Source organism: Bombina bombina, chromosome 5 (genome assembly GCF_027579735.1).
Source record: "Bombina bombina isolate aBomBom1 chromosome 5, aBomBom1.pri, whole genome shotgun sequence".
NCBI classification, from domain to species: domain Eukaryota; kingdom Metazoa; phylum Chordata; class Amphibia; order Anura; family Bombinatoridae; genus Bombina; species Bombina bombina.
Window position 1 is genome coordinate 161,995,216 of NC_069503.1, and position 17,695 is coordinate 162,012,910.

Genomic DNA, 17,695 nt, shown 5'->3' on the forward strand with positions numbered 1-17,695 from the left:
CGGCATACAAATGATATTGTAAACCGTGGGACTTTATTAGGGAACCTAGTGATGACGTGTAGATTGAGAAGAGAAGGGGACCGAGGACAGAGCCTTGCGGTACTCCGACAGAAAGTGGTGACGAGGCAGAGGAGGCCCCAGAGAAGGCTATACTAAAGGTACGGTTTCACAGATAGGAAGAGAGCCACGAGAGGGCTATGTCACAGATGCCGAAGGATTGGAGGGTTTGGAGCAAGAGAGGGTGGTCAACAGTGTCAAAGGCTGTGGACAGATCAAGGAGGATAAGCAGAGAGAAGTGGCCTTTTTATTTTGCTGTAAGTAGGTCATTGGTAACCTTAACAATTGCTGTCTCTGTGGAGTGATGGGGACGAAATCCAGATTGCAATGGGTCAAGGAGGGAGTTTATTGTAAGGAAATGGGATAGGCATGCATAAGCTAGTTTTTCGAGAAGCTTTGATGCAAATGGGAGGTGGGAAATTGGGTGGTAGTTGGATGGGGAGGTAGGATCAAGGGAAGGTTTTTTGAGGATAGGTGTGACCAGTGCATGTTTCAGCGATGAGGGAAATATACCGGTGCTGAGGGAGAGGTTGAAAGTGTGTGTGAGTATAGGGGTAAGGGTGGCAGAGAGGGAGGCGAGTAGCTGTGAGGGGATAGGGTCAAGGGGACAGGTAGTGAGGTGAGAGCGCAGTATAAGTGCCGAAACTTCTTCATCAGTAACAGGGGAGAATGAGCTAAGTTTAAGGTTATGTTGGTTGTGGTTGAATGAGAGCATTTGAGGGGGTGAGAGAATGGAATTATGTTGAGAGCTGATTTCACTTCTGATGGAGCCTCTCTTTTGTGCAGGCTCCCATACCTCTATATTGTGCAGGCTCCCATACCTCTATATTGTGCAGGCTTCCATACCTCTCTATTGTGCAGGCTCCCATACCTCTCTATTGTGCAGGCTCCCATACCTCTATATTGTGCAGGCTTCCATACCTCTATATTGTGCAGGCTCCCATACCTCTCTATTGTGCAGGCTCCCATACCTCTATATTGTGCAGGCTCCCTTACCTCTATATTGTGCAGGCTCCCATACCTCTCTATTGTGCAGGCTCCCATACCTCTATATTGTGCAGGCTCCCATACCTCTATATTGTGCAGGCTCCCATACTCTTAAGAGGTCAGGTGGCCATGGAGCAACCTATGCCTGTAACAGAGGGGAGGGTGTCTTGTAATGGTGAGAGAAAGGTATTCTAAAAAATGATGTTTTCTAATTCAGTTTTACAATTTCTGCCATGAGCTGCACAAAGTGTGGATAACATTATATATTTATATTAATATATATATATATTATATATATATTAAAAAAAATAAAAAAAATAAATATATATATATATATATATATATATATATATATAATTTGGTCAGGCAACAATTTAAAGGGACATTAAACCACTTTTTTTTTGGGGGGGGGGGGGGGTGCGCAGAAGCCGGTGAAGCCACCTTCCTGAAATGAGTTTTTGCAGGTTGGGATGTCTGTAAAAGCATTGTACAGATGTTGACTATGTGTCATGATGAGCAGCAAAGGGGTTAATATAATTAAATTTGGATCTTGATTTCCTTATATATACTCTAAAAACACTGATGTTTTTCTTTTTGGGGTACTAGGGGGGAACATTGGGGAACATTTATATTATAATATAAGTTTATATTTAAGCATATAATTCATATGCTGGGAAAGTCATTTGCATGTAGACATGGGTTGCCAACACAAATTACTTGTGTTATAAACGAACAAAAAGAGTAGCAATTATTAGACATAATGAATACTTAAAGGGATTCAAAATGTTTCTATCATATATATATATATATACAGTATATGAAAGAGCAGCACCTAAATATGTTAGAAATCTTTTTGGATAAAAGAGGTTAAGTTAAAGTGCATAGTATGTACAGCTGAGATGTACGACTATATTGCTTATTGGATGATAGGGCAGCTCCCACATAAAAAGTTGGCCTTTTTACATAGGAGCATACATTAAAAAAACCTATTGAATATGCACTGAAATTTGCATTTCCTACATTGTTTGAAGGAATTTGCTGTACTGATGAGACTTCTTAATTTTCCTGAGCAGCAAACTTTAGAGAATCTGGCCCTTAGTCATGTCATTATAGCAGGGATGGCCAACTGATTGCCAAGGGGCCTCATGCAACCCTCTGGACTAGTCTTTTTGGCACTAGGGAAAAAGCAGAACTAAGAATGTGTGCTATAGATTTTGTGGCCCCTGGAAAAGACAAAAGTTTACAAGACCCCCTAAATGGAAGAAAAAGCAAGATAGAAAGTACCCTGCAACCTTACAATCCCCTGTGCAACTGCATTTTTAGGAAGTATATTACTATTTTTGTGTTTTATAATCATAACTTTATATGCAGCCATTAAGGTTTCTAAAATATTGACCTGTGGCCCCCATGTGCTTGGATGCTTGATCTCCCTGTATTACAGTATAAATGCTACCATATAGTACAGGGCTGACCAACCCTTCATTATAGCATAAATGCTACCATATAGTGCGAAGGCTGGCCCTTCTGCATTATAGCATACATTCTACCATATAGTACGGAGGCTAACCCTCCTTTCATTATAACATAAATGCTACCATATAGTACGGAGGCTGACCCTCCCTGCATTATACCATAAATGCTACCTTATAGTACGAAGGCTGACCCACCCTGCATTATAGCATACATTCTACCATATAGTACAGAGGCTGACCCTCCCTGCATTATAGCATAAATGCTACCTTATAGTACGAAGGCTGACCCTCCCTGCATTATAGCATACATTCTACCATATAGTATGGAGGCTGGCCCTCCCTGCATTATAGCATACATTCTACCATATAGTATGGAGGCTGACCCTCCCTGTATTATAGCATAAATGCTACCTTATAGTACGAAGGCTGACCCTCCCTGCATTATAGCATACATTCTACCATATAGTACGGAGGCTGACCCTCCCTGCATTATAGCATACATTCTACCATATAGTACGGAGGCTAACCCTCCTTTCATTATAACATACATTCTACCATATAGTATGGAGGCTGGCCCTCCCTGCATTATAGCATACATTCTACCATATAGTACGGAGGCTGACCCTCCTGCATTGTAGCATAAATGCTACCTTATAGTACGAAGGCTGACCCTCCCTGCATTATAGCATACATTCTACCATATAGTACGGAGGCTGACCCTCCCTGCATTATAGCATAAATGCTACCTTATAGTACGAAGGCTGACCCTCCCTGCATTATAGCATAAATGCTACCTTATAGTATGAAGGCTGACCCTCCCTGCATTATAGCATAAATTCTACCATATAGTACGGAGGTCAGCCCTCTCTGCATTATAGCATACATTCTACCATATAGTACGGAGGCTGACCCTCCCTGCATTATAGCATAAATGCTACCTTATTGTACGAAGGCTGACCCTCCCTGCATTATTGCATACATTCTACCATATAGTACGGAGGCTGACCCTCCCTGCATTATAGCATACATTCTACCATATAGTACGGAGGCTAACCCTCCTTTCATTATAACATACATTCTACCATATAGTATGGAGGCTGGCCCTCCCTGCATTATAGCATACATTCTACCATATAGTACGGAGGCTGACCCTCCCTGCATTATAGCATAAATGCTACCTTATAGTACGAAGGCTGACCCTCCCTGCATTATAGCATAAATGCTACCTTATAGTATGAAGGCTGACCCTCCCTGCATTATAGCATACATTCTACCATATAGTACAGAGGCTGGCCCTCCCTGCATTATAGCATAAATGCTACCTTATAGTACGGAGGCTAACCCTCCCTGCATTATAGCATAAATGCTACCTTATAGTACGAAGGCTGACCCTCCCTGCATTATAGCATAAATGCTACCTTATAGTACGAAGGCTGACCCTCCCTGCATTATAGCATACATTCTACCATATAGTACGGAGGCTGACCCTCCCTGCATTATAGCATACATTCTACCATATAGTACGGCTGGCCCTGTCTGCATTATAGCATACATTCTACCATATAGTACGGAGGCTGGCCCTCCCTGCATTATAGCATACATTTTACCATATAGTACGGAGGCTGGCCCTCCCTGCATTATAGCATACATTCTACCATATAGTACGGAGGCTGGCCCTCCCTGCATTATAGCATACATTCTACCATATAGTACGGAAGCTGACCCTCCCTGCATTATAGCATACATTCTACCATATAGTACGGAGGCTGGCCTTCCCTGCATTATAGCATACATTCTACCATAAAGTACGGAGGCTGGCCCTCCCTGCATTATAGCATACATTCTACCATATAGTACGGAGGCTGGCCCTCCCTGCATTATAGCATACATTCTACCATATAGTACAGAGGCTGACCCTCCCTGCATTATAGCATACATTCTACCATATAGTACGGAGGCTGGCCTTCCCTGCATTATAGCATACATTCTACCATATAGTATGGAGGCTGGCCCTCCCTGCATTATAGCATACATTCTACCATATAGTACGGAGGCTGACCCTCCCTGCATTATAGCATACATTCTACCATATAGTACGGAGGCTGACCCTCCCTGCATTATAGCATACATTCTACCATATAGTACGGAGGCTGGCCCTCCCTGCATTATAGCATACATTCTACCATATAGTACGGAGGCTGGCCCTCCCTGCATTATAGCATACATTCTACCATATAGTACGGAGGCTGACCCTCCCTGCATTATAGCATACATTCTACCATATAGTACGGAGGCTGACCCTCCCTGCATTATAGCATACATTCTACCATATAGTACGGAGGCTGGCCCTCCCTGCATTATAACATACATTCTACCATATAGTACGGAGGTTGACCCTCCCTGCATTATAGCATACATTCTGCCATATAGTACGGAGGCTGACCCTCCCTGCATTATAGCATACATTCTACCATATAGTATGGAGGCTGACCCTCCCTGCATTATAGCATACATTCTACCATATAGTACGGAGGCTGGCCCTCCCTGCATTATAGCATACATTCTACCATATAGTACAGAGGCTGGCCCTCCCTGCATTATAGCATACATTCTACCATATAGTATGGAGGCTGACCCTCCCTGCATTATAGCATACATTCTACCATATAGTACGGAGGCTGACCCTCCCTGCATTATTGCATACATTCTACCATATAGTACGGAGGTTGGCCCTCCCTGCATTATTGCATACATTCTACCATGTAGTACGGAGGTCGGCCCTCCCTGCATTATAGCATACATTCTACCATATAGTACGGAGGCTGACCCTCCCTGCATTATAGCATATATTCTACCATATAGTACGGAGGCTGGCCCTCCCTGCATTATAGCATACATTCTACCATATAGTACGGAGGCTGGCCCTGCCTGCATTATAGCATACATTCTACCATATAGTACGGAGGTCGGCCCTGCCTGCATTATAGCATACATTCTACCATATAGTACGGAGGCTGACCCTCCCTGCATTATAGCATATATTCTACCATATAGTACGGAGGCTGGCCCTCCCTGCATTATAGCATACATTCTACCATATAGTACGGAGGCTGGCCCTCCCTGCATTATAGCATACATTCTACCATATAGTACGGAGGCTGGCCCTGCCTGCATTATAGCATACATTCTACCATATAGTACGGAGGCTGGCCCTGCCTGCATTATAGCATACATTCTACCATATAGTACGGAGGTCGGCCCTGCCTGCATTATAGCATACATTCTATCATATAGTACGGAGGCTGACCCTCTCTGCATTATTGCATACATTTTACCATATAGTACGGAGGTCGGCCCTCTCTGCATTATAGCATACATTCTACCATATAGTACGGAGGCTGACCCTCCCTGCATTATAGCATACATTCTACCATATAGTACTGATGCATATTTATAATATTAAAAAATAAAAGAAGCCTTATATTTAACAAAATAAAATTAGTGGTAGCCTGTCATAAATGTAATCAAGACCAGATGAGAAACATTTGTAATAACTGTTATTAAGTGAGCTATATCAACAGGTTTTTAAAAGAAGAATCTTTTTCCTTGACCAGATGTATGTATAGGGGCCTATTTATTAAAGGTCTTGCGGACCTGATCCGACAGTGCATTCATTCTACCATATAGTACGGAGGTTGGCCCTCCCTGCATTATAGCATACATTCTACCATATAGTACGGAGGCTGACCCTCCCTGCATTATAGCGTACATTCTACCATATAGTACGGAGGCTGGCCCTCCCTGCATTATAACATACATTCTACCATATAGTACAGAGGCATGCCCTCCCTGCATTATAGCATACATTCTACCATATAGTATGGAGGCTGACCCTCCCTGCATTATAGCATACATTCTACCATATAGTACGGAGGCTGACCCTCCCTGCATTATTGCATACATTCTACCATATAGTACGGAGGTTGGCCCTCCCTGCATTATTGCATACATTCTACCATATAGTACGGAGGTCGGCCCTCCCTGCATTATAGCATACATTCTACCATATAGTACGGAGGCTGACCCTCCCTGCATTATAGCATATATTCTACCATATAGTACGGAGGCTGGCCCTCCCTGCATTATAGCATACATTCTACCATATAGTACGGAGGCTGGCCCTGCCTGCATTATAGCATACATTCTACCATATAGTACGGAGGTCGGCCCTGCCTGCATTATAGCATACATTCTACCATATAGTACGGAGGTCGGCCCTGCCTGCATTATAGCATACATTCTACCATATAGTACGGAGGCTGACCCTCCCTGCATTATAGCATATATTCTACCATATAGTACGGAGGCTGGCCCTCCCTGCATTATAGCATACATTCTATCATATAGTATGGAGGCTGACCCTCCCTGCATTATAGCATACATTCTACCATATAGTACGGAGGCTGGCCCTCCCTGCATTATAGCATACATTCTACCATATAGTACGGAGGCTGGCCCTGCCTGCATTATAGCATATATTCTACCATATAGTACGGAGGTCGGCCCTGCCTGCATTATAGCATACATTCTACCATATAGTACGGAGGCTGACCCTCTCTGCATTATTGCATGCATTTTACCATATAGTACGGAGGTCGGCCCTCTCTGCATTATAGCATACATTCTACCATATAGTACGGAGGCTGACCCTCCCTGCATTATAGCATACATTCTACCATATAGTACTGATGCATATTTATAATATTAAAAAATAAAAGAAGCCTTATATTTAACAAAATAAAATTAGTGGTAGCCTGTCATAAATGTAATCAAGACCAGATGAGAAACATTTGTAATAACTGTTATTAAGTGAGCTATATCAACAGGTTTTTAAAAGAAGAATCTTTTTCCTTGACCAGATGTATGTATAGGGGCCTATTTATTAAAGATCTTGCGGACCTGATCCGACAGTGCGGATCAGGTCCACAAGACCTCGCTGAATTCGGAGAGCAATACGCTCTCCGCATTTAGCATTGCACCAGCAGCTCACAAGAGCTGCTTGTGCAACGCCGCCCCCTGCTGACTCGCAACCTCGATCAGGTTGATTTCCGGCGATTCCTGTCCGCCTGCTCAGAGCAGGTGGACAGGGTTATGGAGCAGCGGTCTTTAGACCACTGATTCATAACTTGTGTTTCTGGCGAGTCTGAAGACTCCGTACGGAGCTTGATAAATGTATGCACTTTAGTGTTATCTGGTCACAAAATAGTTTCATTAAAGGGACTTGAAACCCAATTTTTTCCCTGATTTAGATAAAGCATGCAATTTTAAATACATTTAAAAGCTATTTCTATTATCTAATTTGTTTCAGTCTCCTTGTATCCTTTGTTAAATGTATACCTAAATAGGCTTAGAAGCTGCTGATTGGTTGCTGCACAAAAATGTCTCTTGAATTGGCTTTCTGCAAGCTCCCAGTCGTGCATTGCTGCTCCTTCAGCAAAGGATACAAATAGAAAGAAGCAAATTAGATCATTGATGTATATTGGAAAGTTGTTTAAAATTGCATGCTCTATCTAAATCATGAAAGAAAAAAAATTGTGTTCCGTGTCCCTTTAAATAGCCCCTACTGGCTTCATTATATGCTAAAAGAGGTCTTATAGTCATTATCACTGTTTATAATATGACTTATTTTGATCTGTAGAAAAAGACACAGCACCATCAGGGTTGGATAATTCTATCAGAGCATCCCTGGAGCGTGCAGATCAGGAGATAAGGATGGTCCTTGATAAGCTTGTGGGCTGTGGAGAAACAAACTTGTCTCAATATCTCAAGGAAGCTTCCAAAAATGTGAAAGCTGCAGATGCTCAGTTTTCAGAGGCTGCACCCTGCTCTGCAGACATGTTCAGAGATGCAAACACTCAGACACCAGAAGATCCAAAACTTGGTAAGTATATTTATCAACCTGCACTCCTTACTTGCTGTACAGACCATTACACCAGTGTAACATAAGTATCTAAAGAATAACTAGATGGACTTGTTTAAATCCATAAAAAGTGTAAACATTCATAGTGCTCTAGTAGTATAGAGCTGTCAATCATTTTATAATATAAAGAAATAGGTTCTCTCTTAATTACACTGTTATACAATTATTGTTTCTTTCTAATGAAACAGTGAGTCCACAGATCATCTCTAATTACTATTGGGAATATCATTTCTGTCCAGCAGGAGGAGGCAAAAAGCACCACAGCAAAGCTGTTAAATATCACCTCCCTTACCTCTAACCCCAGTTATTCTCTTTGCCTACGTTAAGAGCAAGGAGGTGGTAAAGTTTAGGTGTCTGGAAGAAGATTCTTCAATCAAGATTTTATTATTTTTTAAGCAGTGCAAGTTTGTTCTGCTTTTTCCTGTAGTTTAGCCGTAGCCCATGTCAGTCTCTTCAGTAGAGCAGTGGTGGCTTTTAAGCAATTGGGAACTTGTGGGGTATAATCCTCACTGCGCCTTCCAAATAGTTATTGCTGCCCTAACTTGAAAGCCTGAGGGAGATCACTCAGTCTTTTCCTTTTTCCACAGGTCCATGTGAGGGAGGATGACTCCCAAACCTAGTGAGCTGCCCTGTTGCCAGGCAGATTTCATAGAGTAAGTGCTAAGTTTATTTTTCTAGGGAGTATACAGAAAAATATTGGCACTTTAACAGTTAATTCTGTTGGGACATCAGACTCATTAACCCTATTGTGTGTTCATAGGACAATGTGAGGCAGTTTGTGCAGGCAATCGGGCCAAGAGGAGCAGGAACCATATGCTCAGTTCTTTTTTATTAGGGATTATTCTGGTCAGGGTGGCTATATCTGTTATTTACTCCCGGCGGCTTTACCTTCAGAGTGAAGATTAATGCCGGCCCAGAGGTTCAGTTTGTTACGCCCACGATGGACGGGTCTGTTTTGAAGCGGCAAAGAATTTGCGTGCTTTTTTTCCTGTCTCTCATTTCTGGAGTGTCGGAAGTGTCCTTCCACATTGCGGTTCCTCTTTTCTGTGTTAGTGATCTCTGGATACCGAGTGGAGCAGCTCTGAGTTGAGTCCGGATATTCTCTCTAAACCTATTATCTCCGGTGGTCAGCAGGACAGGTACGCACATCAGCAGCTTTATTGTTTGCAATAAAAAAATTATTTAAAATTTAAAGGGACAGTAACGTTTATATGTGACATAATTTAAAAGATAAATAAAAGTATTTTATTTTTCAATTGTTCAATTCTTGGGTAAAGATGGACCAAGAGGTCCTGCAGAATGTTACTTGTTCTTTATGTTTTGATGCTAATGTGGAACCACCAATCCCTTTCTGTTCCTCATGTATTGAGAGAACATTGAATTACAGGGATAGACTTTTTGATTCTGAGCCAGCATTGTCTATGGCGGATGCTGTTTAGGGGTCTCCTGAAAATGTTCAAGATTTGCCGCAGCTTTCTCCTCAAGTGTCCCAAATGTTATCGTCCACACATGCAGTGCCCTGCGCTTCCTCTCAAACACTGGTTGGAGTTACGTTGCAAGACATTGCTACCTTCATGTCTTCTGCGGTAACAGATGATCTGTCTGCTTTTCCTATGCTGCAGGGAAAGCGCAAGAGGAAATCTAAGGATTCAGTGAGTAAGGTTTCTGGCACAGTCATGGCTATTCCGAATGTTACTTCCCAGAAATCTGAGGAAGAAGATACTTCAGTAGCATCTGAGGGGGAAATCTCAGACTCAGACAGTGTAATTCCTTCTTCTGATGCTGCTGAAGTGGTATCATTCAGATTTAAGCTGGAACACCTCCGTTTGTTACTTAAGGAGGTTTTGGCTACCTTGGAGGACTCTGACACTACAGTCGTAGTCAATCCTAAGAAGTCTAGTAAACTAAACAAGTATTTTGATGTACCTTCCATGGTGGAGGTTTCCCTGTACCAGATCGGGCTACAGAGATTATTGCTAGAGAATGGGAGAGACCTGGTATCCCTTTTTCTCCATCCCCAATTTTTTTTTTTTTTTTTTTCAATTTTAAACAAGCTTTATTTATAAAATAAAATCAATATACATGTTACACATCATAATCATCAATAACACAGTCACCAGTACAATACAGTCACCAAAGCATATATAGCTCATGGATCTTCTTTGAAAAGAGAAAAATAACGTTAGCAATCTAGATTAGCGTCATATTAAGATCCGCATATCATATGACTCTTCTAGTTCCAGCTTATTACAGGATAAAATTGTGGTCTAACAGATGTCAGTGCATGGCCTATCTTTCATTACTCTAACACATTTTACAAAGCAATAATTAAATAATACAGTATATCATATATCAACCTGTGAGGTGTTGTTGAAGTTTGCTAAGTATTCCTACATGGCATCTGGGTTGTGAGGTGAGGGTGTAGGGTGAATAGTGTCGGCTGTCAGAGAGTGTAAATATTCCTCCCAAATAAAGGAGATGTCATGAAATTCCCCTAGTTTGCCCATTTTGATGTAATGATATTGTTCTAGCTTTAAGGCCATTGTCTACCTCTCCAAAACTGTAGTGTTGGTAGTGTGTTTTTCTTCCAATTGTAAGGGATATATCTCTTGGCCGTATTTATCATTATCATCAAAAGTTGAAGTCTGTACATACAACGTATCTTGGGGCGAACATTGAACAGGAGTGCCCATGGTGTATGGGGAATGTGGGAGCCTAGGGCTTTTCCCATATCTCTTCCTATGTCTAGCCAATATTGCCTTACAATGGGGCATGTCCACCATATATGTGTAAATGTGCCTCTGTCCTCACTCCCCCTCCAGCACTTTGCGTCATAAGTGGGAATCATTTTCTCTAGTTTGTCTGGGGTGTAATGCCATCTGCAAAGCAGTTTGGTATTCATTTCAGCGACCTGTAGGGATGAGGTTGAGGAGCTAATTTGCCTGTAAATCATGTCCCATGTTTTAAGTGAAGGGCGTTCGTTTAGTTCGGATTCCCATCTTGCAACATATGTTGGTGGCTGTGTGGTCTGGTGCGCTATAAGTAGTTTGTAAGAGATGGATAAGTTACCGCTGCTCGGTAGTATCGCGTGGCATATAGACTTAAAGGGTGTCAGGGGTCTAGATATGTTGGCCTTATGTGGGTGCGTCTGATGGCTGTGTGAAATTTGATGGTATGCCAACCAGTGTTTGTGATCAAGGCTTAGTATATCCAAGACCTCTTGCTTAGTTTTAAGCTTACCGTTTTGTAAAACCTTATACCAATGTGAAGTCTGATTTAGCGTTAGCATGTTTTGATCACGGGTGTGGGGTAGGCTAAGGGGCTGGGTATCGTAGGTTAGTGGAGTCAGTGGAGATTGTAGGGACGAGATTGATTTGTGTGACCTCAAAATCCTATTCCATACCTTGAAAGTTTTCTGAACTGTAATTGGGCATTCTGGCTGGGTAGTACCAGTACTCCTTTGGTTGCCTGGTGGAGTCCCACAAAGTTCAGTTTCTAAAGTTACCCATTCTTTATGGGCAGCATGTTTGCACCAGTCCACAATCCTGGACATGTGGACTGCGCAATTATACAATTGTAGATTAGGTACCCCCAATCCTCCTTGGAATTTATTATGATACAAAGTCTGTGTGGCGACTCTTGGTCGTTTATTGCTCCATATGAAGGAGTTAATAATTTTCTGTAACTGAAATAGTGATTTGTCTGGGATGGGGATAGGGAGTACCTGAAGGAGATAAAGGATTTTTGGAAGAATAATCATTTTTATAGAGTTAATTCTACCTATAAAGATAAAGGTTTTTGTTTCCAGGAAGCCAGAATAGATATAACGTGTGTTACAAGAGGGTCAAGATTCAGTGGGATTATTTTGTTCAGGTAGGGGGTAATGTATACACCTAAGTATTTGAGTGCTACAGGTTGGTGTCTAAATTGGTGTGCCATCAAATGATTTAACTCGTGTTGTGGAGTTCCTATATTAATAAACTCCGATTTGGAGTAATTGATCCTAAAGTACGACATCTCTCCGAATTCGTGTAAAGTTGCCATGAGTGCGGGTACTGAAGTTTCTAAGTGCGTTAAAGTTAGAATGATATCGTCCGCATATAAGGAGGTTTTGTATTCTGTGTGATTTACAGTTATTCCTTTGATATCTAGGTTACCTCTGATGTATGTGGCTAACACTTCCATTGCCAGTATGAACAGTGTGGGGGACAAGGGGCATCCCTGTCGGGTTCCGTTCTTGATTGTAAATGGGTCAGATATAAAATCATTCAATTTAATTTTGACCGTAGGGTTATTATATAGTGCAAAAATTTTAGTAAGGAACTCAGTGTTAAAGCCGAATTTTAGGAGTGTATTTTTAAGGAAGGACCAATTCAGACGGTCAAATGCTTTTTCAGCATCCATAGATAAAACTACAGCAGGGATATTTTGTTTACTTGCATGTTCTATAAGATTAATGATTTTAGTGGAGTTGTCCCTAGCCTCTCTATTTGGGGTAAATCCTACTTGATTAAGATGTATTAAGTTTGGAAGTACTTTGTTTAGACGGGTGGCGAGGATTTTGGCATAGAGCTTAACATCCACATTTAGTAAAGAAATGGGGCGAAAATTCGAGGGGGTCGTGGCTGGCTTGCCCGGCTTGGGCAAAACCACAACATGTGCTTCTAACATCGAGGGCGGGAATTTAGCCCCTTGACTTATTTCATTAAAGATTGTAACCAAGTGTGGAGCCAAATCCTCCTGGAAAACTTTATAATATTTAGTAGAGAACCCATCTGGGCCCGGGCTTTTTCCATTTTTTAGTGTTTGTATGGCCTTCTTGATCTCTGGTATAGAAAAGGGCAAATTAAGTTGTTCTAATTGGGCCTCTGTTAGTTTGGGTAAAGGGCAGTTTTTAAGGTATCTATCTAATGTATTATTGAAATGGGGTAGATCATTAGCAGGAGATGTTATACAAGTCCGAATAGTAAGAGTGGAACGCCTGAAGAATTTCGTGGGTAGTTGTTAATGTTGATTTGTTTGGGGGTTTTAGTTCATATATGTGCGTTTTAAGTTTCTTTCTTTTTAGGGCCCTTGCTAGATATTTACTGGCTCTATTATTCTCATAATGAAAAAAACTATTTGTTTTATGCACAAGATTATGGTGTTCTAATTGCAAAAAGTCATCTAGAGCTTGCCTGACTTTCGTTATTTCAGTCAGAATGCTAGTGTCCAACGGAGAGTGTTTGTGTAAGTGTTCCAGATCTGAAAGTTTAGTGGTAAGGTTGTCGTATTCTACCCGTTGGGCATATCTTAATTGGGCTCTTAATTTAATAAATTCTCCCCTAAGCGAGCATTTATGTGCCTCCCAAACCGCAAATTGGTTGGAAGTTGAGGGAACGTTTATCTGAAAATATTCCTCTATGACTCTGTGTAATTTATCGATATGATCTACCTTGTTAAGTAATGTATCATCCAATTTCCATAGAAATGGTACATCTGTATGTTCTGGCCATGTAATATGTAGTGAGACAGCCGAATGGTCTGACCAGGCTGTGGGGGAAATTACACATTTTTTAACCTGTGTGAGACCTTTTTGATTAGTGAGAAAATAATCAATCCTACTGTGTGATTTGTTGGGATGGGAGTAGAACGTATAGTCCCTAGTGTTAGGGTGCTGGAGTCTCCAGATGTCATATAGCTTATGGAGTTTAAGTTGCTTCCAAAAATATATATGAAATTTCATCCTACGTGTTAGGTAGGGATTGTTGCTATCTAAGTGTGGTTGAAAGTGTAGATTAAAGTCTCCGCCTATATAAATTGGTCCTGTTGAGATGTCTAAAATACAATTAAACAATTGTACAAAAAAGGGTTTTGGCTTGCTATTGGGTGCATAAAGATTGACAAATGTAACCGGGCGTCCGTATAGGAGGCCTTTCAGTCCCAGAAATCGACCTTCGTTATCTGATTCTTGTTTGATTAATGTGAAGTGTATACTTCTTTTCATTAAAATGCTCCTTTCCCTTTCTAAAGTGGGTCTCCTGGAGGAAGAGTATATCGGCCTGCCTTTTGGAAATGTCTGAGAGGGCTTTTGATCGTTTGCATGGGGAGTTGAGACCTTTAGCATTTTGGGAGAAGAGAACTAGGGAGTGTGGCTTGTTAGAGTTGTGACAATACATTATCTTGGTGTAAGTGCCAGCTAAACTTGTAAGTATTTAAATTTATCAAGCCTATAGTGACTGTACATATGGCGAGAATTTTTTGTCCCAGAGTAACACAGTTTGAACATGTATTAGCTTCATACAAACAATAAAAACAAACAACATATTTGTGCAAAAAAAACAGTGTCAACATATTGCATAATAAAGAACTGTAGAATTATAAAAACAAACAAATCTCTAAGTCTGAAACCAGACATAAAAAGAGATAGAACACTAATGGGAGGAAAACAAACATAAGGTCCTTTATTTTGTAAACATAAAGTTCTTACCCATCCCAAAAATAGGGAAAAGGCTTAAATATTAATGTCCTGGGGCCTATATAAACTTTAGGAAAGAGCCTCGCATTACTTCATGCGGTGTTAAACAGCTTGTGTTATGAGTAAGTAAGCTGGATACGATACCTTTCTCGTCGCAGCTCACCAGTAATAAAAGTCCACCATATGTCCATCAGTAAGGGAGCCCGAGGAGCGGGCCACACATAGAAGTGTCCAGAAACACATATGTTATAGCTCTAGTCCTCCTCTGATTCAGAGGGGCGAGTGTCTCTAGATGAGGGTTGCTGTTTTCCGGGTTTTTCTGTCATTGATGGTGTTTTGTCCGGTCGGGGGACCTTGGTTTGCCATCTTGTAGGGTCAGTGGTTGATCTTTTGTTGGCTCTTCTTTGGTCCGTCGTCAGAGGTGTTAAATCCATTGAATGGTCAATGCCTAGATCTTTGCTGAAGTTATGCATGTCCTCGGGTTTGTTACATATCCATCTTTTATTGTCCTGTATGACCATGAGGTGGGTGGGGAAGCCCCATCTATACGGGATTTTCTTGTTGCGAAGTAATGTTGTTAAAGAAGTAAATTATTTTCGTCTCTGCAACGTTCTCGTTGAGAGATCCTGGTAGAATTGTATAACATTACCCCTGAACCTTACAGGCTGTTGTCGTCGGGATTGATTGAGAAGCATTTCTTTTTCAAGAAAGTTTTTATATCTGATAATAATATCTCTAGGTGGGGCCCTGTCTGGAGGCTTAGGCCGGAGAGCCCTGTGGGCCCGTACCCACAGAATATCTTCTGTGTATGATTTATCCTTGATAGCGGAGAAGAGGGCCTGTAGATATTCTGGAAAGTCTCTAGGTAGAACGGATTCAGGAACTCCCCTTAGTCGCAAATTCTTCCTCCTGCTCCTGTTCTCTAAGTCGTCTATTTTATCCATTAGTGCTTCAATATTCTCCTGTTGTGAAGTAGAGCTATTATCAATACGAATAATGTCTTCCCTGATTTCATCAGTTTCTGCTTCTAGCATTTCAACTTTAGAGCTCATAGTTTGAATTTCTTGCTTAAGTTCTGTGAGTTCTTCTCTAAGGCATGTTCTGAAAATTTCTGAAATTTCCTGCTTGGATGCAAAATGAGATAGGAGTGAAGCAGGGATTGAAGTGGTCTCTTCAGATGTAGGCCTGGTGCAGGGCTTGGGGGTTGTGTGCTAGGAGGAAGTTTATTTTTACCAGCCAAAGTATTTGTGGGAGAGTGTTCTGTAGCAAAGTACGATGGCATCGTGTGGGTTTTAGTTGGTGGCACTTTGGTGATTTTATCTGACTTGTTTAGTCTCCTGGATGCCATTTAAAAAGATTGCACACTATCCCCTTAAATGTGGTCACTTCGTGTGAGGGATACCCCTGTCTGTCAACAGTCACCACCCGGCTATTGTAAAGTCACTTTTCCTTGTATGTTTAAGGGTGCTTCTACCCACATACACCTCTTTATCTGTTTAATTAGCAGTTGGATGAAGCGGTATAAGTGCAGCGCTAGTAGCGTTATTTTAAGGCCCTGTGGTAAAGGCGTTTTACAGGCGCTGCCCTCGTGGGCTAGATTTGTGCATAAACTCACCCCTGTTCCGACTTAAAAACTGTGGCAGCGCTCCTCTATACGCTGGACTCCCCGCTCAGTCAGCTCAAGTTAGCCGCAGCCTTCTTTAGTATTACGCAGTAATGTGGGCTGCTCGGGGAGCGGTGTGAGTGAACCGGACCTGGTTGCAGTGTCGGTAAGATGGCGCCCACTGCGTGTGTAGCTTGGGTCTGTGCTGACCACTTCGCCGCTTCTCTTCGTGGCTTTTGAGTCCGGACGATATCCCCAAGCTCAGGGAATGCTCCTCTTTCCTGCTGTGGTGTATGAGACCAATTTTGGCTATTGTAAGCAGCCCCAGTCAGTGCTTGCAGGACCCTATGTATGGAGCTCCGGATTTATGCGACCATCATGGTTGCTACCAAGCTCCGCCCCCCCTCCATCCCCAATTTTTAAGAAGATGTTTCCTATTGCTGACTCTATCAAGGAGTCTTGGCAGACGGCCCCCAAGGTAGAAGGGGCAATTTCCACTTTGGCTAAGAGAACCACTATTCCCATACAGGATAGTTTTTCCTTTAAGGATCCTATGGATAAGAAGTTGGAGGGGTTGCTTAAAAAGATGTATGTACACCCGGGTCATTTCCTCACTCAGGATAAGAGGAATAAGTAGAAGGGATGTCAGAGTAATTTTCATTTCTTTCCAAACTTTAAAGGTAAGCCTTCCTCTCCCTTTGCCAAGCAGGATCAGTCCAAACCTTCCTGGAGGACCAACCAGCCTTGGAACAAGGGGAAGCAATCTAAGAAGCCTGTTAATGATTCAAAGTCAGCATGAAGGGTCTGCCCCCAATCCGGGACTGGATCTTGTGGGGGGCAGACTTTCCTTCTTCGCTCCGGCCTAGGTTAGGGATGTTCTGGATCCCTGGGCGGTGGACATTGTGTCCCAGGAATACAAACTAGAGTTCAAGACCTTTCCTCCCAGGGGCAGGTTCCTGCTCTCAAGATTATCTGTAGACCAGATAAAAAGAGAGGCATTCTTACTCTGTGTCTGGGACCCCTCTGACCTGGGAGTGATAGTTCCTGTTCCAAGGCAAGAACAAGGTCTGGGATTTTACTCCAATCTGTTTGTGGTTCCCAAAAAAGAGCTTTCAGACCAATTTTAGACCTCAAGAGTC

At 42.0% G+C, this 17,695-nt stretch overlaps 1 protein-coding gene across 1 annotated transcript in view; it reads left to right on the forward strand.

Annotated features, from left to right (window-relative positions):
• The window catches only part of OBSCN (obscurin, cytoskeletal calmodulin and titin-interacting RhoGEF), a 937,038-nt gene that overhangs the window by 627,653 nt on the left and 291,690 nt on the right, over nt 1–17,695 (forward strand). The window contains 1 exon segment of the mRNA XM_053713767.1: nt 8,215–8,457. Coding sequence (XP_053569742.1) covers nt 8,215–8,457 — 243 coding nt within the window.